Source organism: Spinacia oleracea, chromosome 2 (assembly GCF_020520425.1).
Source record: "Spinacia oleracea cultivar Varoflay chromosome 2, BTI_SOV_V1, whole genome shotgun sequence".
Taxonomy (NCBI): Eukaryota; Viridiplantae; Streptophyta; class Magnoliopsida; order Caryophyllales; family Amaranthaceae; genus Spinacia; species Spinacia oleracea.
This window is the reverse complement of record NC_079488.1, coordinates 57,668,749-57,695,102: the sequence shown is the minus strand read 5'-3', so window position 1 is coordinate 57,695,102 and position 26,354 is coordinate 57,668,749. Positions and strand designations below refer to the sequence as shown.

General features: G+C 41.1%; 1 protein-coding gene across 1 annotated transcript; it reads left to right on the top strand.

Moving 5' to 3' along the window:
* The first annotated feature begins 4,856 nt into the window (after window positions 1-4,856).
* LOC110785220 (uncharacterized) lies at window positions 4,857-5,837 on the top strand. The gene has a single exon (XM_021989660.2). The coding sequence runs from the start codon at window positions 4,857-4,859 to the stop codon at window positions 5,835-5,837; it is 981 nt and encodes a 326-aa protein (XP_021845352.2).
* The last annotated feature ends 20,517 nt before the right edge of the window (window positions 5,838-26,354 follow it).

The following is a 26,354-nucleotide window of genomic DNA, read 5'->3' as shown; positions in this document are numbered from 1 at the left end:
AAAAAAAGTTGAAGCAAAGGTGATCAATTCTTGTACTTATTATTTTCTCCTAGAATTCCATTATTATGCAGAATATCAATGAGTTACAAAAAATTTAAACTCATACACTCGTTGAGCAGTAAAGGAACAGACGGTTCTAGGATCAGGAACAGGAAAAAGAAGCCACACTAATGTTAGTTCTTGTTCCACTAAACTTGGTAAGTTGTACAGCCACTGCAGGCACTGATTTCAGCAGTCAGTCCACGTTTCACTATGATGTTAGTTCCTTATGGAAGATTGGTGATATATGGGAACTTGGTACGACAAGGTGCTACATACAAAGAGATGGAGGTGTGTTGGGTTTGGTTTCATATTCATTAAAAAGCTCTAATGATTGTTGAGGACCTCATTTAAAAGAAGAAACCACAAACACATTATCTACCCTTGGTTCCCTCTACTCGATTATTCACCAAGCCTTTTCTTCACACCATTTCTACTTAATTCTCGCCCTTGGCAATTAACATTGAAACCATTTCTTCTAACTTTTTTGTTATTATTTGTCAAGTTACTTCATCGCTTCTAACATTGGGTCTTTGGATTGTGAATTGGAAATATGTAGCAACAACATCCTTAGTTCAAAATTGGAAACTCGAGGACTTTTCGGACAAACAAGTGTCTAACCTATAAGGTGGTGTGTGTGACATATAAACTCAGGGTGTGTATGGTTAACCTAAAAAGATTGTGTGCACAATAACCCTTTTCGATAATGCCAAAAGGGGGAAGAGTATGTATGATGCTTATTGTTTGATATAATACAGTCTAAATCCTAATCTAATTGGTGTTTATCAGTATTGCTCTTACTCTATCATTTTACTTGTTCATTAGTTGTTGGTTTACAAAATTAAGGGGGAATAGATCTAAATCTTTTATTGCTTAAAGTGTGATAAGCATCATTAGTTTGTCATCATCAAAAAGGGGGAAATTGTTGAGTAATGAGGTTTTGATGATTGTAAACTAATGATGATTATCTATTTAACATGTGTGTCAAGATGCGCGCAGGATGAACAAGTTATGATTGAAACAAGAAACAAGTAACACGAGCAATGAGAAGTTATTGTTCACTAAAGTGAAGATGGCTACGTCATACATGTTGTTTATATGTAAATTAGCATTTACATTGGTAAACTTCATGTGGTAAGTACAGTGACAAAGGAAGAACGAAATGATACTTTATATGGTCCAGCAGGAACAACCAGAAAGAGATCAGAAACTGTTTATCAGAGTTCCTAGTTGTCTGACTGTTCCTGTTCCTAGTCACATGTACGACATGTACTTGTATGCGTTAATAGAGTTTAGGAGTGCATATAATACTTTCATATTTGCATCCTAATATGTTTGTTATATTGCAGGTAAGAGTCCATATTGGGATAAGTTGTTTATTAGACGTAGGATTTTGCATTAGTCTAGGTCTCTCATATTATCCTATCATAAGTACATATAGTTGTATGTGCTTAGGACTCTTCATATAGTTAGATATGCATTAGGAGTCTTCTAGGAATGCATATCATAGCTGGTGTCATTTATCATATATTATGATGTATTGTAGACGGTTTAGGAGTCTAAGAGTTTTAGTTTGCATAAGCATTTTAGGAAAGATTAAATGCTTAGAGTTTAAGCTTTCATAATTAGTATTATGCATAATATAGGACTGTTTAGATTCACTGTATTTTAGGTATTTGAGTCACATAATATTTTCCATACATATTAAAGTTCTTATTAGGGTAGGAATATTATTTATGTATTAATATATTATATTCCATATTATCCTATGTGTATTTTAGTCAAGCAAATATTATAATATATGATTTATGCATATCTATCATACTTGACTCAATATCTAACGTGGTTTATTATGCATGTAAAGAAATGATAAATGACGTGTGTAGGTAAGACTTTGAAGAAGACCCAAAGACTTACAGGAAGAACGAGGATTCAAGACTTAGAGAATCCAAGAGAAGAGAAACTTGGACTCGAGGAGAATTAAGAGTACAAGTACAGAGAAAGAGAAGAGAAGAAAATCTAGTAGCATTAGTGTGCTTAATAGATTTGTTTTAGAAACTGAAAGTTCGGAGCTGGTGGAACAACGTACGTTGAACAGTGTCAATGACGAGGGTATTGGTCCTAGTCTGCACGTAGTATATAGGATTGCATGAGTATAGTATTTAGATCACGTTACCTTAGAGTTTGTGTCCTAATAGAAGTCTAAACATAATAATACTAAGTCATGTACTAAGGAGTTTTAGTATAGTTAGGATTATGTGTTTGATAGTAATTAGGATTGCATTAGTTAATGGTTAAATAATGTTTATCTTATTTAAGAGTCATGATAGGAAAGGAGTGTCGTTTAGATAGAGTTTTCATTAATATATCTACTGCATAAAGAGTTATTATTCGATCATATGTTTGTTAGAGTCTTAGGATAAAAGTCTATCATGATAGAGTTCTATTAGGTCTAGGATTCCTAAATAAAAGATAAACATAAAATATATCTTCTAGGGTTAATAGGTAACATACATCACTATATATACTGCATTCATAAGTTTAGAAAAATTGTCTGACTTAGTGGTGTCACGTGCTTAAGTTAAATCTACATTATAACCCACGTCAGTACCGTCAGTTCCTGTTCCACATACGTAGTTCCTACTCCAGCAGAATTCCAGATTCTATTTGTTATTCTATCTTTTATACTTGAGAGTTGGGAAGGGGTTTGAGTGAACCTTGTAATTGAGAGAATCAGCTTGAGTTGAGTTTAGGGAACTGTGATTTTCCTAATTAGTAAAAGGGTTTAAGTCCCTACGGGGCCGTGGTTTTTCCTCTCTATTAGGGTAGAGAGGTTTCCACGCTAAAATCTCTCTTGCAATCTCTTAATGTTTTTAATTCCGCGAAAAAGTAGATCCAACATCTACAAACACTAATTCACCCCCCCTCTTGTGTTGTTCATCTAAACTAACATTAAGGGACGGCCCGATAAGGAAAACAGGTCAAGTATTCCGGGACGGAGGGAGTAACTGCTTTGACGTTTGATCATGTCGTGTCGACCAGGTACTGTCGTGTTACAAGTGACGTCGTATCGAACGGACAGGTCGAGAGTAGCGTCAGTCGACAAGGCAGAGGCGACAGAAGACTAGAGATAAGGCATAGGCGACAAGTGATCAGCGACGACAGACAGATCCAAGCCCAAGGCCTAAGATATGCCGCACCGTCACGTGAAGTAGAACGAGTCTAAGATGTTGCCTAAAACTACGAAAGTGGTTGAAGACCGAGAGGATCATGGGACAACGGTCATTAGAAGATCCCTATCTTCTAGGGATCCTCTCAACAAACACGACCGTTGAACTTCTTATATAAAAGCATATGGCAGCAAGATCAGAAGACAAGTTAATTCAAGCTCTCAAGATTCAAGCAATTATTATATTTTCATACTCTAAAGCAATCATTGTATTAGCTCTTTTAATCTTAATTACGAAGCATAAACAATTATATATATTACTTAGGATACTTAGTGGATTGATAGCCTCATAGCTATCCGCGATTTTTTACCTTATTCCTGGGTTTTCCGCGTCAACATCTCCCTGTGTCGTGTCTCTCTCTTTATTCGCTTTTTTCGCATTCATTACTTAGTTAGTGTCGAACCAAGCCAAGTGTCGCCCCTAGACGAAATTTGGCATAAACAGTTTGTGGGGACATTAACTAGGTTTCGCACAAAATTTCCCTCACAAAAATACCTTTCCTACAATGACTTCTGGAGATATGACACTCGCAGAGATGAAGGCGGCCTACGACCAGGCCCATGCAGAGCTGGCGCAAGAAAAAGCATCTGTTGAGAACCTTCAGAAAGAACTCGAGTCCGTGAAAAGCACCAGGTACCAGTCGCGGTACAAACCCGGCGCAAAGCCGAAGAAGCTGGTATTCGAGATATCCGATGAGTTCGAGGACCTGTTCGACGATGAAGAGCCCCACGAGGAGAAGATGGAGCAACGCCTAACCCTGTGACCAAGCGCCTGAACAAGATGGAAACCAATATGCAGAAGCAGTGTTCAATGATGTTTAAACTGATGACCAAGTTGCCAGGAGCACCTACCCTAGTGGAGACGGAACCAACTGACGGATACACAGCATCACCATTTTGTGAGGCGATCGCCAGAGTAACGGTCCCGCATCAACTTCGACTCCCTGTCTGGACCACCCTTTACGACGGAACGTCCGACCCTTACAGGCATGTCAACGTCTACAAGCAGCGAATGTGGAAGATCGGTATCCCGTACGACCTGGTTGAACATGTCATGTGCAAATCGTTTGGGGGAACCCTCGACGGAGCAGCTCTGGAATGGCTCATGAACATCACCCCTGGATCCATATACTGCCTTTCTGACCTCATCAACGCCTTCTATCAGCAGTTCGCCAGCAGTCGCCAGTTGGAGAAACAAACGAGTGACCTCTATCGGTTGGCTCAAGGACCAACCGAGTCGGTACGCGATTACTTTAACCGTTTTAATTGTGAAAAAGTTAGTATAAAAAACTGTGATGTCAGGACAGCTATCGAAGCATTCAAAAGAGGTCTTATCCCCAACTCGGAGTTGTACCGGGAGATTACTAAATATCCATGCGCAACCTTCGAGGAGGTCAGATCGAGAGCCACTGCCCAGATGCGGATCGAAGACGACGAGATCACGCGGTCGGCAGCACAACGACCGACATGGGGGAGCAGCGACAGGCAATCGTACACTCCGAGGAACAACAGCTGGCGACACCAGCCGTACAATCTCCAAAACCAGGTACAAAATGTCAATTAGTATGATGATACTAACAATGTTTACATGAATGAACGAGTCGATCATCTCAAAATCTCCGAATATGGTTTCAACGTAGACATCGGAGGCGTCGTGAACGCCCTTCAAAATGTAGGTGGAACAGTCAGATGGCCCCGGAAGAGCGACAAACCAGATTTCATGAAAGACATGAGCAAATGGTGCGACTTCCACCGCGACAACGGCCACAAAACCGAGGAATGCATCTCCCTCAAAAAGGAGGTCGCATTGTTTCTGAAGCGGGGGCACTTAAAGGAGCTACTGAGCGACAAAGGGAAGGAGACGTACAACCAGGAGAAAACCGCCCAACCCGACCCAACGGCGAGCAGCGATCGACCGACCCCGCCTACATTTAACAAAGTGGTAAACGTTATTTTTGGTGGCTCAGATATTTGTGTACTAACCTCTTCTGTAGCCAAAAGTATTAACAGGGGAGAATCTGGAGCCGTCAAAGAGAGGCAAACCGAAGATGAGATCGCACTCGACAAGTCCTTAGAAGCAATGTCTATCACCTTCGACGACTCAGATTCATTGGACGCGCAACAGGAGCATCAGAATGGATTGGTAATATCACTCCCAATAGGCAACGCTCTGATCAAAAGGATATTGATCGACAATGGAAGCTCCGAAAACGTGCTATTCTTGGAGGCCCTACAGGAAATGGGGCTCGAGGAAAAGAACAACGTTAGAAGATCAACGGTCTTGGTAGGGTTCAGTGGAGAGTCGCTGCGAACGGTTGGAGAGATATCATTGCCCACATATGTAGAAGGTGTCTACATCATGACTAAGTTCAACGTCGTCGATTGCCCATCAGCGTACAACGTCATCTTAGGACGACCATGGATCCACAAAATGAAAGTAGTACCATCGACATACCACCAATCAATCAAATTCCCAACCAGATGGGGCGTCATGGAGATAAAAGGACAGCAAAGAGACGCAAAGAAGTGTTATGAGACTGCATTGAAACAGTCAAAATCCTCCATCTAGCAATTACAGCCAGGGTCGATTGCAAATGAACCGGATGACCAACAGATCGATGAGATAACATTAGACCCGACAAAGGCAGACCAAGTCGTAAGGATTGGAGTGTCACTACCTGACAACATCAGAAGTTAGATAGTAGCGTTCCTAAGAGAAAACTTGGACTGCTTCGCCTGGTCGCATGAGGACATGACAGGAATTAGCCCGGACGTCATCACCCACAAGCTCAACGTCGACCCCAACTTAACCAGTAAAGCAGAAACGACGGAAGTTCGCACCTGAGAGGAATAAAATCATAGATGAAGAAGTTCAGAAATTAATAGATTCAGGGAAAATCAGAGAAGTCAAGTACCCGGAGTGGCTAGCAAATGTCGTCGTCGTCGGTAAAAAGAATGGAAAATGGAGATTTTGCATCGACATCACCGACATTAACAAAGCATGTCCTAAGGATCTGTTCCCTCTGCCACACATAGACGCCATGGTCGACGCCACCGCCGGTCACGAGTTTCACCTTCATGGACGCCTATTCAAGATACAACCAAATCCTCATGCACCCGGAGGATCAAGAAAAAACATATTTTGTAACAGATAGAGGAATTTATTGTTATAAAGTCATGCCTTTTGGTCTTAAAAATGCAGGTGCGGCGTACCAACGACTGGTCAATAAGATGTTCAAAGATCAACTCGGAGACACGATGGAGGTCTACATCGACGATATGCTGGTGCAATCAAAGAAAGCGGATGACCACGTAGATAACTTGCGATAGTCTTTCGAAATGCTGAGGAAATACGGTATGAAACTTAACCCAAGTAAATGTTCTTTTGGAGTGTCCGTAGGAAAATTCTTGCACTACTACAAAAATGGGCAAAGAGACCCTCAATAAAAGACCCATTGTACAAGATAACGGGTCTCTTTAATAGAAGAGATCTAATTTTAATGATAAGGGGTCTCTAATGTACATTGGACCCGCACATCACAATAAAGGAAGACCCCTTAGGTAAACCGACGGGTCTCTATATTACATTGGGCCCCGCTAAAATGTTGCTTGCAAAAAACAGATAGAGAAATGTAAAGACCTAACGGTAGGAACACGGGTCTCTTTCCCGTTTTAAATTAATAAAAAAATACAGTACATAAATGTGAATGCTTTTTTTTATTTGATTCAATGTGAATGCTTTTTAGTCCTCACTTTGTGCACTCTCTCTCCCCTCAAACTCACGTTGGGCTTGTTCCCAGTTTCCATCTCACTCTCCTTCAATGCTTTATCCTCTATTAACCATGTTACGGACTAGCCGCAACTCAGACTTCATAAATTCCGGAGGGCCAGGCGCTTTTAAGTCACCGATGAATCCACCAGTAAAGGCGCAGTTGGAAAGGTCTGCCAGTGGATCGGTGCCGCCGCCGTCGTCTCGTCGATGTTCGATTTGAAGATGGTCAACCGTTTTGAACACTGAATCTTCTATTACTGTAAGATCTTATTATTGTTACTGTTTTTAATTTCAGGCAAATTTTTAATGATTTCAATTGATTTTGATTAAGATATGTAAATATGCGGGTATTTTTAGGGTTTTCTTGATTTGCATTTTAAATCTGTATTTGTGGATTATTGGATCTGGAATTGTTTTGCTTTTGATTCTCATAATTTTCGGTTGTCAGATTAGAGATTGTTCATTTCATTATTGTGAACAGCTTTCGTATTATTTTTTTCTCAGTGAACATTGGATGATTTTTGAATTGTGAATTGTGAATTGTGAATTGTGGTAAACTAATTGGTTTGTTTTTGGGAGTTTTAACCTTAAAGTGGATTATTTTTTGGTAGCCTATGAATTACTATGTTACTATACTCTGATTTTCTATTTGGTATATGCTTTTACTAGTCTGCTTTATTTTTGTTTTGTTTATGTACATGCTTCTATTCTTACTGGTACAATATATATGTCTGGTTAGCTTATATCATCATCCATCATCAAGGGTCTCCTCCTGATGTCCCATTGCTACATATGGATTGAGCCTCCTCCTTAATGAAAGAAACGGTCTAAAATAAAGAATCCAAGTATTATAGAATATGAAATAGATAATGATGATACTCATTGAACAACAGTAAATGTAGCCCTTCAATAAGATACTTGCAGCATAATCCTTTCATAAAAAAATTTCACCTCACTACATCATAGTATTTGTTTGAATATGCTCAATACATGGAGTACAAATGGAAATTATTCTAGGATTGAATGCTGGACATAATTAGATAAACATAATTAGAGGAAATTAAGGCCAAATACGATCGATCCTTGAAGCATCTAGATTATTTAAATATCAGGTTCCAGGCTTATTATCCTGTCAAACAATGGCAGAAAAAAAGTCATTTCACTAGCAGCAAAGTCAGCAGTTACACAGTACAGCTCCCTAAAATGAAATATATTTAGCAAATTTGTCTGATTGAAAACCGTCAGGCAAAGCATATCAAATTTCTCTAGCTGCCTAGTTGATACTAGCCTTCTACCAAACGTAAATCAGTGTGTACTCTCATAGTAGTAGACACAGAACAAAAGCTTCAGACAAGAACATGAAGGCCTCAAATATGACGTATCAACAATTGTAGTTTCATCTATGCTCATACCCTGATATCGACTAATAGTGTGCTCTAAAATTAAAATCAAAAATTTAATACTTGACACTAATAATATTGTTATACTTTTACCACTAATATTCATTTTGTAATTTTCGCAGGCGTTTGTTTTTTCATGAATTTTTTACGAGTATTTGATTATGCCTTGTTTGGAAAATTACATTGTTAATGTCACCATTACTCTTAGTTTTAAAAAGCGCGCTTTTTTGCGCTTAAAGCTCGAAAGCTCAGAAGCTCAAACCAAAACGCTTCTACCAGCCGAAGCCCAGCGACATACAAGAAGCGCGCGCTTCCTAGCGCTTCGGTGCTTCTGCGCTTCCTAGCGCTTTTGTGCTTCCTGTAGTCTAGGCACTTCAGACCCTTCTTTTTTATAAAAAATAAAGCCACATGACTCTAATCTTATTTTTTAAAGTATCACGTGATTTCTTTTTTTAAAAAAACGAATATTTGGGAAGTTTTTGAAAACCCTAGTGCAATTTTCTCCCGTAGCCGAATTTCTCTAGCCTTCTCGTCGGATTTCTCCCGTCGGATTCTGAATTTTTCTTTCATCGTTTTGATATCTCTATTTTTTTCATCTTTTCTTTCCATATTTTCTCCGTATGTTCTGAACTTTTGAAAATTTATTATTTCTTTCTTTCCGGGTGCGCTTCGCCTACGAAAAGCGTGCGCTTTCGCTTTGCGCTTAAGCTCCAGGGCCCTTTTGCGCTTCAGTGCGCTTCGCGCTTTTTAAAACTAAGCCATTACTAATGGCGTACTTTAATGCCAAAATTTTGTTAGAGAAGGAGCTTCCCTTAACATCAGAAATTGTAGTTGCCTAGTTGGCATTCATCTTGGTCTTTCTTTCTTGACAGAAATTGTAGTTGCCTAGTTGGCATTCATCAGAAATTGTAGTTGCCTAGTTCCCTTAACAAGGAATTCATCAATTGAACAATATCACAACTGCGGAGTGCAGAGCCTGTTGTTGATATATATTTATAATAAATGTCTGGATCTACTTTTTATAAGAAGTCTTATTAGTTACTTCAATTCATTGGTATTGAGTTTTGCTACTAAGAATAGTCTTATTCTTAAGAACTTTATAACTTTCTAGGCCTTGAGTCAAAGTAAATCTATGTTGCTTTCAGTTGTTTAGACTTTAGGGGGCTTAGTTTATGCTGGGGTTTGTTTTGTGTGGTTTTTTCCTGCGTTTATTCTTTATTCAGTACACGAATGAATGTAGAGTCTTGGGTTTCTGTCAACAACTGTGTGTTTGGAACTGGTTCTGTTGGTGGTAGTGTCTAGGTCTGATTGCTTGAGGTGTTAGCACTTAGCAGTAGTTTTGTGCATTGCGCCTTAGAAGGAGAAGAATCCTTTTATGGCAATAATGGTTTTGACTCTTATGGTCTACTTTCTTCATGAAAGCGATGCATGTCATTTAGAATTTTAGAAACAACTTCCATTTGGCAAGACTGACGGAACAATTCTGCATTGTGAAGGATTGTGGACCACTGGACCTTGACATATCTCATTAGCTTGGATCAATGGATCAACATACTTTCCAGGTAATTATATACTCTCCATTGGAACAATTTATAGCCTCGAACCTGGTATGCAAAGTCCTGATTTGAAGTTCTGGTTTGAAGAGCTTACTGGGAGTCTGGGGCTGATAGCTTGATGTCTTCTTTGCTACTTTATATTGTGAACTTGTGATCACTGTTTTTGTACAAAAAACTGATGGTTCATCGCTTGTTATCATCATAAGTTCCTGCTTGATTCACTGTGGTTGTTGATATTCATGAGATCATAATTTTGAACAATCGTGTTAAGGGTTCAAAGAGAAATTTTCTTTCATAAGTTGTAACTTTGATTATCTGGATAAAATTTGGTTGAAATAAAATGAAGTTTTGTCCGTTAATTTTCTGTATTTACTGTGCTGTCTAAAATTTATTCTTCTGAAATTTAAGTCCTGCAAGATATATCTGCTATTCAGAGTAAATTCTGTGGTGGTCAAAATAGTGTTGGTTCTAGCTGATTTGCCGTTCATGGGCACTTTTGTGCTTATCAGCTTGTCTTGTTCTGCGTTCTCAATCCGAGTTTCTTCATGTTGTTTTGCACAACTTTGACTTGTGAATTAGTGATATTATGCTTTGTGATTATGACTTGTGAAGTTGTTATCCTTGGGCTCTCTCTCACGTGCTTTAGTTGTCTTGTAGTTATTTCTTCGAGCTCCCGGTGTCTACTCCAACTAATATTGATGAGATCAAGGGCATGATGTGGATTAGACACATATGTTGGAGCGTGTTATGTTCGAATCATGCTTTGGGTGATTTTTTTTTGAGGGGATGCTTTGGGTGATATTTCACAGAGCATAAAGACACAAATTAGGAAAATGTAGGTGGTCGTATGAAATGGTTTAATGCTATTTAAAGTTGTAGCAGGACTTAATTTTATATGTATTTAGTTCTAAATTTTTGTTGTAAAATATTGTATATAATACTAATTATTATGGTAATTTTGTTTTAATGCTTCCATTTTGGTGTGTGTGCTACTGTTTTTTTTATTTAAAATATTGCTGAAAAGAGACCCGTTATTTATAAACATAGGTCTCTCCATTTTCAAAATAAAAAAAATGTTTAAATGTCAAAGAGACCCCATTTCTTCAATATAGGATCTGAATTTTTCTAACAAAGAGACCCCATTTCTCTGATGGTGGGTCTTTTTTATTTATCAAAGAGACCCCATTTCTTTAATGATGGATCTGTTCTTCTATTAAATTATTTTTAGAGTTGCTAGGAAAACAGACCCCCTTTCTCTAATAAAGGGTCTTTTCTTTGTTAAAAAGAGACCCCCTTTAATGAGGGGGTCTCTTTATCAAAGAGACCTCTGAGATAGAGACCTGTCCAGAGGAGGTCTGTTATGCATATTTGGACGGGTCTCTTTGCCTATTTTTGTAGTAGTGTTGGGCTACATCGTCACTCAACGAGGAATTGAGGCCAGTCCCGACCAAATACGCGCAATCATCAACATTCAATCCCCCAGAAACATAAAAGAGGTTCAACGTTTGATAGGAAGAGTGGCGGCATTAAATCGTTTTATATCTAGGTCGTCGGATAAATGTCGTCAATTTTACGACGTCTTGCGCAAAAACAAAGGTTTCAATTGGTCCGACGACCACGAAACGGCTCTGCAAAGTCTTAAAAAATACCTAATGTTGCCACCCCTCATGTCCAAACCTAAGGAAGGTGAAGTTTTACAACTTTACCTTACCGTCAGCCCAGCTAGTAGCGGTCAGCGCGGTGCTAGCCCGAGAAGACGAAACGCAACAGCTACCTATCTACTACGTCAGTAAGTCCTTACTAGAGGCATAGACCAGGTATTCCTCCCTCGAAAAGCTTGTTTTAGCACTCGTCATTGCAGCCAAAAAACTAAGGCATTATTTTGAAACTCACCAAATAGTGGTGATGACTAGCTACCCAATTAAGTCTGTGATGCGTAGGCCAGAATTGACAGGTCGAATGGAAAAATGGACAATGGCACTAGGAGGGTTCGACATCAAATACCAACCAAGGACGACTGTAAAGTCGCAGACCTTAGCAGAATTTTTGGCAGATTTCAGCCCCGACTAGGAGAAAATAGCAGACGACGAAGTCAAACACATCAACAACATAGGTGAGACATGGATACTCTTCATCGACGACTCTTCTAACTTTCGTGGTGCAGGTTTAGGCATCGTGCTGAAGTCACCACAAGGAAACATGATAGCACATGACATATGTTGCGACTTCAAAGTGACGAACAACGAAGCAGAGTACGAGGCACTAATCGAAGGAATGACGTTAGCTGGAGAATTAGGAGCAAGTGGACTCGACATTTTCAGTGATTCCCAACTGATCGTCAACCAAATCAACGACGACTACGAAGCCAAAGACCTCAAAATGACCTTACACCTCGAAAAAGCCAAGAAACTAACCACAAAATTCAAACCCTTCTCCATTAAACAAATACCACGTGACCTAAACACACAAGCCGACGCACTCGCAAACTTAGGATCCGCACTCAGAAAATCACCATTCTCGACCATAGCCTTAGTACACCTGTTGTCACCCGCCATAGAAAAAGATATCCCACAAAATGCTAGCCTCGTCCTATCAACCACAAACACAGACAGTTGTACCAAACCCATTCTCGACTACCTAAAGCACGAAACCCTTCCCGTCGACAAGCTCGAAGCCAGAAAAATACTCTTCAAAGCTTCACGATATGTTATTTTGCAGGATGTGCTATTTAAAAAATCAGCCAACGGAATGATGATGCGATGCGCAGAAAAGACAGAATGGGAAGGACTACTCCAGTAATGCCACGAAGGAGAATGCGGAGGACACGAGGGAGGACAAAGCTTGTATACAAGGATCAAAAGGAACGGATACTATTGGCCGACAATGTTCAAAGATGCCATGAGGTACGTTGCCAAGTGCGACAAATGCCAAAGACACGCAGGTATGACGTATAAGCCATCAGAATTCTTACATCCAACCTTAAGACCGTGGCCTTTCATGAAATGGGGAATGGACATCGTCGGTAAATTACCCGTCGCCCCAGGAAAAAAGTTCTTTATGTTAGCTCTAACGGATTATTTTTCTATGTGGATAGAAGCAGGCGCGTTCCAACAAGTGAGGGACAAAGAAGTATGCTCGTTTATCTGGACTAACATAATATGCAGGTTTGGAGTACCATCAGAAATCATATGCGACAATGGATCGCAGTTCATAAGTGACAAGACAAGGGCTTTCTGCAAGACGTGGAACATCGAACTGAAGATGTCAACCCCAAGATACCCCCAAGCAAATGACCAAGCAGAATCCAGCAACAAGACAATAATTGGATTACTAAAGAAGCGCTTGGACGACAAGAAGGGGCGGTGGGAAGAAGAGTTACCCTCCATCCTATGGGCCAACAGGACGACGCCTAGGACGGCGACGGGGCAGACCCCCTTCTCACTCGTCTATGGGTGCGAAGCGGTACTGCCCCCAGAAGTAAAACTGCCAGTGCACGATATGGACTTATGATGCCAGAGAAGAACGACGTGGAACTAAGTGAGACTCTCGACAACACGGAAGATCTAAGGGAAGCAGCGTTGATAAGGATGACATCACAACAGCAGATCGTCGCAAAATGTTTCAACAAAAACGTAAAGGTAGAAATGTTCAAGGAAGGCGACTGGGTGCTACGCAAAGTATTCCAAAACATGAAAGAACTAAACGCAGGTAAATTGGCACCAGCTTTGGAAGGACCGTACTTGATCGATAAGATCATCGGAAAGGGGGCATACAAACTCGTCACCAAAGACGGCAAGTCGGTCCCTCGAAGCTGGAACGCCACCCACCTCAAACTTTATCATTTTTGAACATTCGTCGTCGCAACTTTCATCAGTCGTTACATCATCGTCTCATTCTTACTGCATTTTTATAGCTTTCTTTTTTATCTAAACCATTACTGACTTAGGCATCGGAGGGCCGTTGGCACCACCAACGGCCTATTCTTCTAGCGACCCATGTTCATTTTGCAGGAAGTGCAACAGATAGGCACAACCACACATGGAAATAAGCAACGACGTAGAGTAACGATAGACGATAACGCTTCCCAGAAGCGATGACACTTAAGCAAATTGTAACCTAAACAACGACGAGTGGCATCCGAAACACGACGAACACAAACAACACATGTACTACTTTATATACGCACAGTTTCATCATGTGGGTACTTATTCTTTGTGACATCTAATATACTACGCACGACGAAAAGTTCAAAACACAGCAGAATATCACAAGTCCACAAACAAAACACTACTAAAAACCAAACACACTTATCATACATAAAACAAAATGCACGACCTCCAGGGCCGCGACTTTTAAACACCAGTCATCTTAAACACACAAATTATCCAAACACCTCGTCGTCACCATTGACGACGAGTAAAAACATCCAGAAAAAACACAAAAACAGCAAATATTCAAACTACCAACTACTACACTTCTTCTTGAGCGGAGGCTAGGGTCTCTTGCTCTTGCTCTTTCTCTGGGGGCACGACGACGTTGGCAACGTCTGTCGCCTCTGTTGAATCCTTCTCCAACGTCTCCTCCTGAGGGGCGACGACGGGGACATCTCCCCTATTGCTGCACAGCAGAAACCTCCTCCTCCTGCTCTGTAGCGGGGGCATCCTCAACCATCAGAGTGGCGTCAGCCTCGATAGCACCAGTGTTGGCAGTATCGGTCGTCTTTGCCAGCTCATCCACGTCCACCACTGGCACGGAAAACTCTGCCATGGTACCACCATTAGCCAAAAAATCATGCACCTCCTTTTGGCAAGGCCAAATACTAGTTTCCCCAATCAGATGTGAATGCATCATCTGAGCCCTTGTCCTCCATATAGCCAATGCCTCGCAATCCTTAATCTCCTCCTGCAAGGCATCATACAAACTCTGCAGCCCCTCCACCTCCACCACCTTCGAAGCCAACTCTTCTCGCACCTCCTCGACCTCCATCGTCGCCTTAGCAATCTGTTCGTCTTTGGCCCTCAGCAGCCCATATCGCTTTCACAGCAGACACAAGGTCGGTTACCTTCTTCTCCGCAACCTTGCAATTCGCCTCCCTAGAAGACGACGCCTTCTTCGTTGCCGCAACCAACTTACCTGCATCAGCCAACTCGTCGCACAACTGCGCACAATACTTATGAGCAGCCATCGAGGCTTGGAACGCCTGTACAAGGAGATGTCACGACAAATCAAACAGTGTACATATGCAACACGCATAAAATAAACAACAAACAAAAATACAAGAATAAAAGTAAAAATAACTAACACTTTCCCGCAAGCTAAGTTCACCAGCGTCGAAAGTGACAGACATCGGTGCCGCCTCACGGTAAAGTTGATACGTCAATGGCAAGACCAAGCGATCGGCATATGGCCAAACAATGGCAGTCTCGTCGTCACCCAAGAAGTTCGAGGGATACGAAAGTAGTATTCTCAACAGCAGCCTTCTCAGCAGGGCACTTCTTGGCCGACGACGCAGGAGCTTTGTGTTGAGCGACAGCAGTCGACGACACCTTGAACGGCTTCGAAGGCGATGACGACGCGATAGGGTGATGACCTTCGACCCCAATAATGGCATGCGTCTCAGGTGACACACCTATCGCAGAATACCGAGGAATGACCGTCAAGGTTTGAACACCAGAGGACGACGATGACCTCAGCCGCTTCCTCGCACGTTCTTGTATCTCACTTTGCGACATCCTCGACACAGGTCTGGAAGACAGAGTGTGCTCTTCACCAAAAACACAAAATAATAAAAACCCCATTTCAAGATCAAACACAACCAAATCAAGAATACCAAAACACAAGCAAAACTAAAATACCTGAAGTGTCAGCCATTTGACCGTCCTCCCTTTCGGTAGATGACAAGTTTGCTACTACCTCCTCGAGTAAATCTGACCTCTTGCGTCGACGAGTCAGACCACCCAACTCCTCCTCCACTTCCTCTTCGTCGACGTCGCCTGACTAATCTCCCTCCTGAACTTCCAAGCGACCACCGTCACGACTGAACGACCTCTCCTCGATGGAATAGCCCAAAAATTTCTGGTACTTGTCGTGAGAGTCCGAGTTCAACTCAGCCAACGACGTCTTGACAACTGCAAAACAAAGCCAAGTAAGGCGACGTTCAGTAAAATAGCAAGAACCCAAAATGAAAACCAAAATTACCTTCCGACGTCCACCCTTCAACCAAAAAGTTTCCCGTCTCTCCCAAAGAGTCCTTGTTAACATAGACAAAACGACTTTGCCAGCCTCTATCATTTACATCTAACCCAACACCTAAGTTGTTCTTTCCTTTCTTCGTGACCAAAGTGTAGCGACAACACTCCTTCAACGACAAGTCGTAGGTATAAATCAGATCAGCCAAATCAAACGGCACTTGCCAGTCTGAGGTAACCCCTTGCAGCACGGCAAAAATTTGCCAGATCTGAGGCATTAATTGGCTTGGGCTCAGGTGGAGAACCTCGATGAAGGACCTAGCTAAAGGCGTGAAAGGAAACTTAAAGCCAATCGTAAATGGGTACTCATACATGACCACGTATCCCTCTGGACAATTGAGAGCCTCCTCGTCCCGACCGGGAATTTTCACTTCCGCCGACGGCGGCAAACCGACAAGCTTAATGAAAGCCATCGGACTCTCAACAGTGGAGTAAATCGGGTTGAGCGACTTAACCCGGCTAGATCCGGCCTCCCCCTTCTCCTTAACCACAATTGACTTAGATCTAACCATTGTTCTTATGAAATTCTACAGGAAAATCGAAAGAAATGAACGGAATTTACCTGAAACCGAGCGAACTCAAAGCAAAAAACGATTCCGCTTCCGCCTTTTTCTTCCTTTCTCTCTCTTGTGTTTAGATCTAGAAAGTTTTCGCAGTTTTCTGTGTGTAAAATTTATTGCATGTTTTTTATCCCTATTTATTGTCTTTAGAATCCTCAGCGGTTTCCCACGATCGAGGCGGTTGCAGACAATTGTGTTTTTTGAATTTAGATTGTTTCTTTTGCTCCGCAAGACCCCGCAAAATCACAATTGGGGGCAAACTGTTATCCCACTTTTTGGACTAACGACATAACTTCTTTGACGTTTGATCATGTCGTGTCGACCAGGTATTGTCGTGTCACAGGTGACGTCGTGTCGAACGGACAGGTCGAGTGTAGCGTCAGTCGACAAGGTAGAGGCGACAGAAGACTAGAGACAAGGAATAGGCGACAAGTGATCAGCGACGACAGACAGACGACTAGGCAAAGATAGGTCAAGATCCAAGCCCAAGGCCCAAGATATGTCGCGCCGTCACGTGAAGTAGAACGAGTCTAAGAAGCTGTCTAAAACTACGGAAGTGGTTGAAGACCAAGAGGATCATGGGACAACGGTCATTAGAAGATCCCTATGTTCTAGGGATCCTCTCAACAAACACGGCCGTTGAACTTCTTGTATAAAAGCATATGGCAGCAAGATCAGAAGACAAGTTAACTCAAGCTCTCAAACTTTTCGAAAACAACAGATTTTTGAACTTCTTGTAATGTAAAATCTGAAACTTTTCGAAAACAACAGATTTTTCACGATTCATCCAATAATACGAAAAGTAATGCGAAAAGGAAAAATAAATTACAGAAAATTCGACCAGCATTAAAAACATGAAAAAAGCTAAAAATTACTTTAAACACATGAAGCTCATGATACCACCGTTGGAATTAATCCAGTAACCAGGATCCATGTAAAAGTACAGTTTACATTACATACATTCGTAGCGTGGATACCCGATTTAGTCTACAAACACGAACAAGAACTACAATTGTAGTTCCTCTACTAAGTCCACCGACACATGCAGATCCGCTTTGAGTGTTGATAGCTTAGATCTCTAATCAAGGTTTGGACTTTTGGGGAAGAACACACTTTGGAGGCATAGAGAGAATTAGGGTTCTCTTAGATGCCTAGGGTTTGTGTATTATGTTGTAGTATGGGAAAACATAGGATAAAGGTTATTAGAATGACCTTTGAGCTTTTAATGTGTTAACTGACCAATGGCCTAAGGCCTTGGCCGGCCAACACATTTGCCTGCGCACACACACACGAGCACAACCCAACGATGTGCCTTGGTCAGCGCCCAACCCAGCCGTTGGGGTTGCTGTTGTTGTTGCTGCCATGCTATGTCAGCGGGCAAACAAAATGCATGGTTGTGCTCAGAATGGTTAAGGCTTAACCTTCTGTAAAAGTTTAACAATTGAACTAAGTACTTCGAGAAATGCTTCTGGACCTAATAAGGTCGGATGGGTTGGATCTTAATTACCTTATGTTCAGTAAGTAACACTAAGAGACAAAGGAATGAAAATGCAAACTTGTCTAAAGGATAAGTGGTAGACTGAAGGAAATGTGTCCTTCACCCAAGGTGCATTGGTCCAATACCAAGGTTCAGATTTATTACGGAAAAATTAATTCAATGAGATCAAGTGATCGGAACAACTAGCTGGAGCATTGCTTCCGATCAGTGAATTCTAATCTTTATTAGACTCACGGCTAACTCTTGACTGAACCTACAAGATCACAGCAATGGCATATAACGGACGCCAGATTAATGAATCGAAAATTCATTTAATGGCTCATCGGAAATTTAGATCGGAAAAACAAAATACAATAAGTTGTTGGATCAGAATCGTTTATCGTATCACGTATATCGTGAGGCTTGGACACACGAATTTTCGTATTGTAAGACATTGGATTGTGACGTACTATACGACGAATATTGACCGTAGGGCCATAGACACGAATACAAAATCACATGCAGCAACGCTGCCAGCGCGCAAGGCCTATAGGCCAACAACGCTGCTAGCACGCTAAGGCAAACAACAACGGCCTAGCAGGGCTATGCCTTGGGCGCGCGTTTGTGTAGCAACAGCAGCAACAACACTGGGCGGCAAAGCCCATGGTTTGTTGGCCCATGCGGATGTGCTTGTGAAGGCCAAGCAAAAGGGATTCAAGCCCTTGGCCGGTTTTCTCTACTTGGACTAGGGTTTTATTATTATAATACCTAGGGTTATTATTCTAATAAAATAAGTCAGATTTTTTGTTTGCCTCCAATTAAGTAAAACCTAAACAGATCTGAAAACCTCCATAGCCAAAATACCTTGAGAAAGTTCTAAGCTAACGGAATCAAGGCGGATCTGAACGTGTCGGTGGATTATTGTAGAGGAACTACACATGGAGTTCTTGTTCGTATTCGTGAGGCAAGTGGGAGTACATGCATCGAATGTATGTTTTCATTTAATTCGTACTTTTACATGTGATTCTGGATCTGGGATGTTTTCCGCTTTTGTTAATTAGATTAACTGTAAAATCCCAACAATTTTGCCTCCGAATATCAATTTGGGAGTTAGTTTGAACATCTTCCTTCAAAATAGAAGCTTTTAAACTCCGAGAACGGGCATCGAAATAATTGATTTTAGCTTTGGTTTATTCAATTGTTATTTAGGCATTGTATGCAGTATTCGAAAATTAAAAATTTCAGTCCCCCCTTGCACCTCATAAGAATGTGTTCTACATTCGTGGTAAACCATGGGGACAAAGATTTGATCGTTCTCCATATGGCTCCCGGTCAAAGTGTTTGACCATTTCTGAGTCTACCAAACCTTGGTATTTGTTAATTATGCTCCCTACATCTTTGTACACGGAGGGTGTTTGCAAACATACGTCTCCCTTGGGTGGGGGTGCCTTGTTCTGAATCCCCCTCTTAGTCAAGGACCTTTTGCCACCCTAAACTGACCTGTGCATCAGGGTGAACTTAAACCGCTCTTATATTGAGAACTTTGCATGTCGCATTCATCCATGTTAGTGTGACATCGTGCTTTGTTGTGCATATTGTGTGGGAGTCTTTGCAAGCGTGAATGACTAACCCTGAGATCTAGATTTGCCAAAACCCTTTAGCCTCCAACTAGGAAAACCAACACCCCTAGGAGCATCGTCAAGTCTCATGCATAAATTGCTAAGTAGGGTAATCATTTAGGAGTGCCACTCTGTTTAATTCAAAAATTCCCTAATACGCCTCACACAAAAGAGTCTAACCTCTTTGAGTCAAGTCAAGGCATTATAATGCAAATTCCGTTTCAAAAAATCCCTGGTCATTCCAATTTCAAAAGTCAAAATCATAGCGTCGAAATGCCTGATTTTCAAGTCCGAATTTCAAGTGCGAACTTCAAATACAATTTTTAAATTTCCAATTCAAGTTTCAAGTACAAATTTCCAAGTTCTATCTTCAAATACAATTATGAGCCGATACCTCTCCGTACAAATTTCAAATGTCAAATTTCGAGTATGAATTTCAATTCGAGTTCCATCGCCAAATACAATTTCAGATTTCTAAATCCAAATTTCATTCCCCTTTGCAATGTCATTCGAGTACAAATTCCAATTACAAAATTGAGTTCACTTTCCAAGTCTGAATTGAAAGCTTGAAGCTACAGATGCCAAATTCAAAAACCTTTGTCATCCAATTCAAGTTCAAACTGTTAGCTAAATATGTAATTGGAACGACTTAACTGGATGTTGCGTAATACGAACTGAAACGATTGTCGTGCCGTGGCCGGACCACTGCTCTAAAAGACAATTCCGCGCTACCTCCGATGCAGTAGAACACTTGCGGTTGCCCTCCAGGGTTTACACGACACCGAGAATTATGTGCACTCACAATCCCCGATTGGAGACCAGAATATTTGCCCAGAAAGAGAGGAATTTGAGACATTGATTGATTGTAAGTTTCTGTATCTTTTGTGGAAATAAACGATGAATTTATAATGAGGCTTTGGGAAACTGCAACAGCAAAAAACGGCTAGTGGAGAAGTTACGGGAGTAATGGGGAACTGCAACAGTCATAAAACGGCTAGTGGGGAGTAATGACGTGATTAATGGAGCAGTTTCCAAAGTTAGTGGGTTGATTAAGTCTTCTGACTTAATCAAACCGCCCTTGACCAAAAAGAATAACCCGGCCCACAAAACCCACCCCACGCCCGCGAACCGCATTCGCCAAGTACCAAGTACCAAGTACCAAGGCCCAAGGCCCATGGCCCACGGCCCTCGCCCGAGCCCGGCCCGGCGCGCGTGCGCGTGTGTGTGTTGTGACCACCCATGCCACTCACATGCTTTCTTAAACAAATGATTCCCTCAAGCCCCCAAATATAAACATTAGAAGTAGTTGGCTTTTTTTCCATGTGGGACTTTTCACATTCCCTTTTCCCCACTCATTTTTCTTTTGTATTCTCACTAGGATTTCCAACAATCCCCCACAGGTCCGAAGATGAGAAGAAAAAGAAAGAAGTAAAAGAATTGAATTTCTGGGCAAAACAAACAATTGAATAGGTGTCAATGTCTTGCGACTTGAATTGACACTTAGTGACATTCAAGCTAGAATCTCTTTCCTACCAAGTGACTTTCGTATTGAACTTAATAGGGGGTTAGAAACTCATTACTCAAAGCACACAATTGAACATGTATGATATTCTGAATCTCCGCCAATAAAAGTGACGCATTATACTGGCCATACGTCCATAACCTGGATGCTCATAGGTGCTCTAGAGAATAGCCCATGCAATTCTCATAGGAAGCGGCCTCACTTCCACACCTAAGTAGGTGAATCCCATCAAGTGTGAGCTACATCACACCACCAAAAATATGGATATGGGTTCATTAAGAGCCGTATGCTCAACCTCGTTCAATAATAGCAAGCACATCATAAACATCTAAGGGATGGACAGAAAATAAAATTTGTGCTTCTGAATTATTACATAATGTTCCCCTTTGAACTCATGGTGAGTAGGAGTTCATTACCTTACAATTCATCCAATGGGCCTCAAGCCCATCCCCTCCGACGTTTCCAAAACTAGTTTCTTACATAGGCCTTTCGTTAACGGATCCACGATGTTCTCTTCGGACTTGACATAGTCCAGTGATATCACTCCACTTGACAGCAATTCTTTGACAGCCTTGTGCCTCAAACGAATGTGTCTTTTCTTTCCATTGTAGGCTTGGTTGTTTGCCACGGCAATAGCAGATTGCGAATCACAATGAAGTGCAACTGAAGGAGCTGGCTTCCCCCACAGTGGAATATCTGCAAGCACGTTCCTCAACCATTCTGCCTCATGACCTGCCAATTCAAGAGCAATAAACTCAGATTCCATAGTAGACATAGCAGTACAAGATTGCTTACAGGATTTCCAAGAGACAGCTCCACCCCCTAGGGTGAAGACATAACCACTAGTGGAGTTGACTTCATCATTTCCGGATACCCAGTTGGCATCACAATAACCCTCCAATGCTCCTGGAAATTTGGAGTAGTGCAATCCCCAATCCATGGTACCCCTTAGGTACCTAAGCAATCGCCTTAACGCACCCCAATGCTCATTGCTTGGGTTATGGGTGTACCTGCTCAATCTACTTACAGAATAGGCAATGTCAGGTCTAGTATAGTTCATGAGAAACATGACACTACCAATAATTTTAGCATACTCAGATTGACAGACAGGATCACCTTTGTTTTTCTTTAAATGAATGCTTATATCATAAGGGGTCTTGATTGGATCGACATAAAATGAATCAAACTTTTTAAGAAGCTTTTCAACATAGTGAGCTTGGCTAAGACAAATGCCATTTGGAGTTCTAATAATTTTCACTCCCAAAATCACATCTGCCTCACCCATATCTTTCATTTCAAATTTTGAACTCAAAAATTCTTTTGTTTCATTCACTCGATCCAAATCAGTACCAAAAATTAGCATGTCATCCACATAAAGACAAATAATCACACAACCAGAAGAGTCATGTTTATAATAAACGCAAGAATCACCTTCATTTACATGATAGCCATTACTAGTCATCGTCTTGTCAAACTTGTCATGCCATTGCTTAGGCGCTTGCTTAAGCCCATACAATGACTTGACCAGTTTACAAAGTTTGTTTTCTTGGCCTGGAACAACAAAACCTTCAGGTTGAACCATATAAATCTCTTCATCTAAATCATCATTCAAAAATGCAGTTTTCACATCCATTTGATGCACAAGAAGATCATGAATGCATGCAAGAGCAATTAAGGTTCTAATGGTTGCAATCTTAGTTACAGGAGAGTATGTATCAAAATAATCAATGCCATGTTTTTGAGTAAAACCCCTTACCACAATCCTGGCCTTATATTTATCAATGGACCCACATGATTTCAACTTTTTCCTAAAAATCCACTTACAGGTGATGGGTTTACAACCTCTAGGCAGATCAACCAATTCCCAAGTATTATTACTTAGGATTGACTGAAGCTCGCTATCAATGGCCTCTTTCCAGAAAACTGCATCAACCGACCTCATTGCCTCTTCATAGGTTCTAGGGTCGTCTTCTAGGATAAATACATACACAAAATCATCAGTAATCAAGAAAGGTTCAGTTAGGAAAGCAGTAACAAAATCATCACCATAACTTGTTTCCTTTCTTGCCCTTTTGCTTCTCCTTGGTTCTAAATCAGACTCATTATTAGTAGTGGAACAAGGAGCAATGGGTAAAGCATTAGAGGTGCTAGAGGATGGTACATCATTACTAATGCAAGAGATCTTTAAAGGAAAAGTGTTTTCAAAAAACTCAGCATCTCTTGCTTCAATAATGTTACCACTTGCATAAGAGTTGTTAGCACCTTTAACCAAAAAACGATAAGCAGAACTTTGATAAGCATAACCAATAAAGATAGAATCAACCGTTTTGGGACCAATCTTGTCTCTTTTGAAACTAGGTAAGGCGACCTTTGCTAAGCACCCCCACACTTTCAAGTATTTCAGGCTTGGTGCTCGACCTTTCCATAGCTCATATGGGGTCTTGTCCAGCTTCTTGTGAGGCACCCTGTTCAAAACATGACAAGCAGAAAGAATAGCTTCCCCCCACATATTATCAGGAAGCCCAGAACTAATAAGCATTGAATTCATCATATTTTTTAAAGTTCTATTTTTCCTTTCAACAATCCCGTTTTGTTCGGGTGTGTAAGGAGCTGTTGTTTCGTGAATTATACCATTCTGTTCACAAAACGCCTTAAGAGTGTTAGGGTCATACTCACCCCCCCTATCACTCCTAAGTCTCTTGATTTTCCTGTCTAGCTGGTTTTCAACTTCAGCCTTGTACTTGAGGAACATCTCCTCAGCCTCATCCTTAGACCTGAGAAGATAAACCATGGTGAATCTAGAGCAGTCATCAACAAAAGTAATGTAATATCTTTTACCGCCCCTGCTTTCATAGTTTTTAAAATCCCCCAAGTCACTATGAACAAGTTCTAGTACTTCTGTCTGTCTATCTATTGATTTAAAGGGTTTGCAAATTTTGCTTCAACACATACTTCACATTTTGCAAAATCAGTTTTAGAAAAGCTTGGAATCATGTTCATTTGTTTGAGTCTTTTAATTAAAGCAATATTAACATGACCCAATCTAGCATGCCATAAATCAATAGACTCAGCAATATAAGCAGAAGAAGTACTAGCTTTCTTATTCATAATTTCAATGGAAACATCAAGAGTAAACAACCCCACATTACAAAACCCCTTTCCCACAAATTCCCCATTGTGAGTAATAACTAGCCTATCAGAATCAAAGGACAACTTCAAACCAGCTTTCATAAGTAAACTACCGGAAATTAAATTCCTACGCATTTCTGGAACATGCAAAACATTAGTTAAAGTGAGTGTTTTTCCAGAAGTGAGAGTGAGAACGATCTTCCCTTTGCCTTGAACAGTTGCAGAAGCAGAGTTACCCATGAATACATTTTCACCATCAGTCTTCTCGTAGGAAGTGAACATTTCTTTGTTGATGCAAATGTGCCTGGTTGCTCCTGTATCAACTATCAACTCAGCAACATCACCTGCCAGATTAGCTTCTGAAACAACAGCAATAAAATTGTTAGGATCAGCAACTGCTTTAACAAGGTGAGCTTGATTCTGATCTGGCTTCTTCTTGACCCTGCAATCCCTGGACTTGTGACCAGCCTTCCCACATTCAAAACAGTTACCCTTAAACTTATACTTCTGAATTTTCCCTTGAGGCTTGAACTGACTGCCCTTCCCCTTAAACTTATCAGAATAGAAATTGCCCCTAGATTCAACCAGATTATCTTTAGCAGACCCAGAAAATACAGATTGACCCTTATCCTTAATACGGTTCTCCTCCTCAATTTTTAGGTGACCTACGAGTTCCTCTAGGGTAAGGTCTTTCTTCTTATGCATTAACTGGTTTCTAAAGTCTTTCCATGAGGGTGGCAGTTTCTCAATTAAAACAATAGCAAGAGTTATATCTGAAGGAAATAATGCCCTTGGTCCAAGTATGCATTCTATGTTAAGTCTAATAAATGCGGTTCAGTATTAATTAACAAGTTAATAATTCAGTGAGATCAAGTGAGCTGAATGCCTAGCTAGAGGCCGCTTCAGTTCAAGTGGAATTAATGATATTAATCCACAGCTTACTCTTGACTGAACCCGTAGGGTCACACAAATAGTACGTAAACGGATCAAGTATTTAATGGCATTAAATACTCCATCTATGGATATTCGGAATCGACGGATCTTGGTTTCAGTGGGAGCTGAGATCGTCACAGGCAAGAAATGAATACTCCGGAAATGATGATATTGCCGGAAACGGAAATATGGATCGTATCGGAAATATAAATATTATCCAAGTCGTAGATGTTGCCGGAAACGGAAACATGGTACGTATCGGAAAATATTATCGGCAATGGAAATATTGCCGGAATCGGAAATATTGCCGGAAACGGAAATATTGTCAGAATCGGAAATATTATCGGAATCGGAAAATAATTCCGGAAACGGAAATATTAAATATTTGTTCGAAACGGAAATTAATTCCGGAATCGGAAATATTAAATGTTGTTCGTATCGGAAATGAATTCCGGAATCGGGAATTTAATCGGAAGCGTATCGTACGAATTAGCATCGGACGAGGCCCGCTAGACGAAGGCCCAGCACGAAGCCAGGCCATCGCCCAGCGAGCCGCACGCAGCAACGCACGCCTCGACCAGGCCCAGCGCAAGGCCAGGCCCAACCAAGGGCGCGCGCGCGCACGCAGCACCGCACATGGGTTGTGCGCTTGTCGTGGGCCGCAAGGCCTGCGCAGGTGCACGGCTTGTACGATGCGTGTGCGGGAAATCCTAGTTCTATTAGGATTCATGCGAAGATTAAAATCCTAATCTTATTAGATTTGCTTTGTTATTTAGAGTCCTAATAAAGTTCTAATTAACAAATCCACATCCTAGTAGGATTACAATTCATTTTCCATACCTCTATAAATAAGGGCCTAGGGTCATTATT

Bases quoted from the DNA above. Each gene is read 5' to 3' on its own strand.
- LOC110785220 (XM_021989660.2), top strand. From the start codon at position 4,857: ATGAATGAACGAGTCGATCATCTCAAAATCTCCGAATATGGTTTCAAC.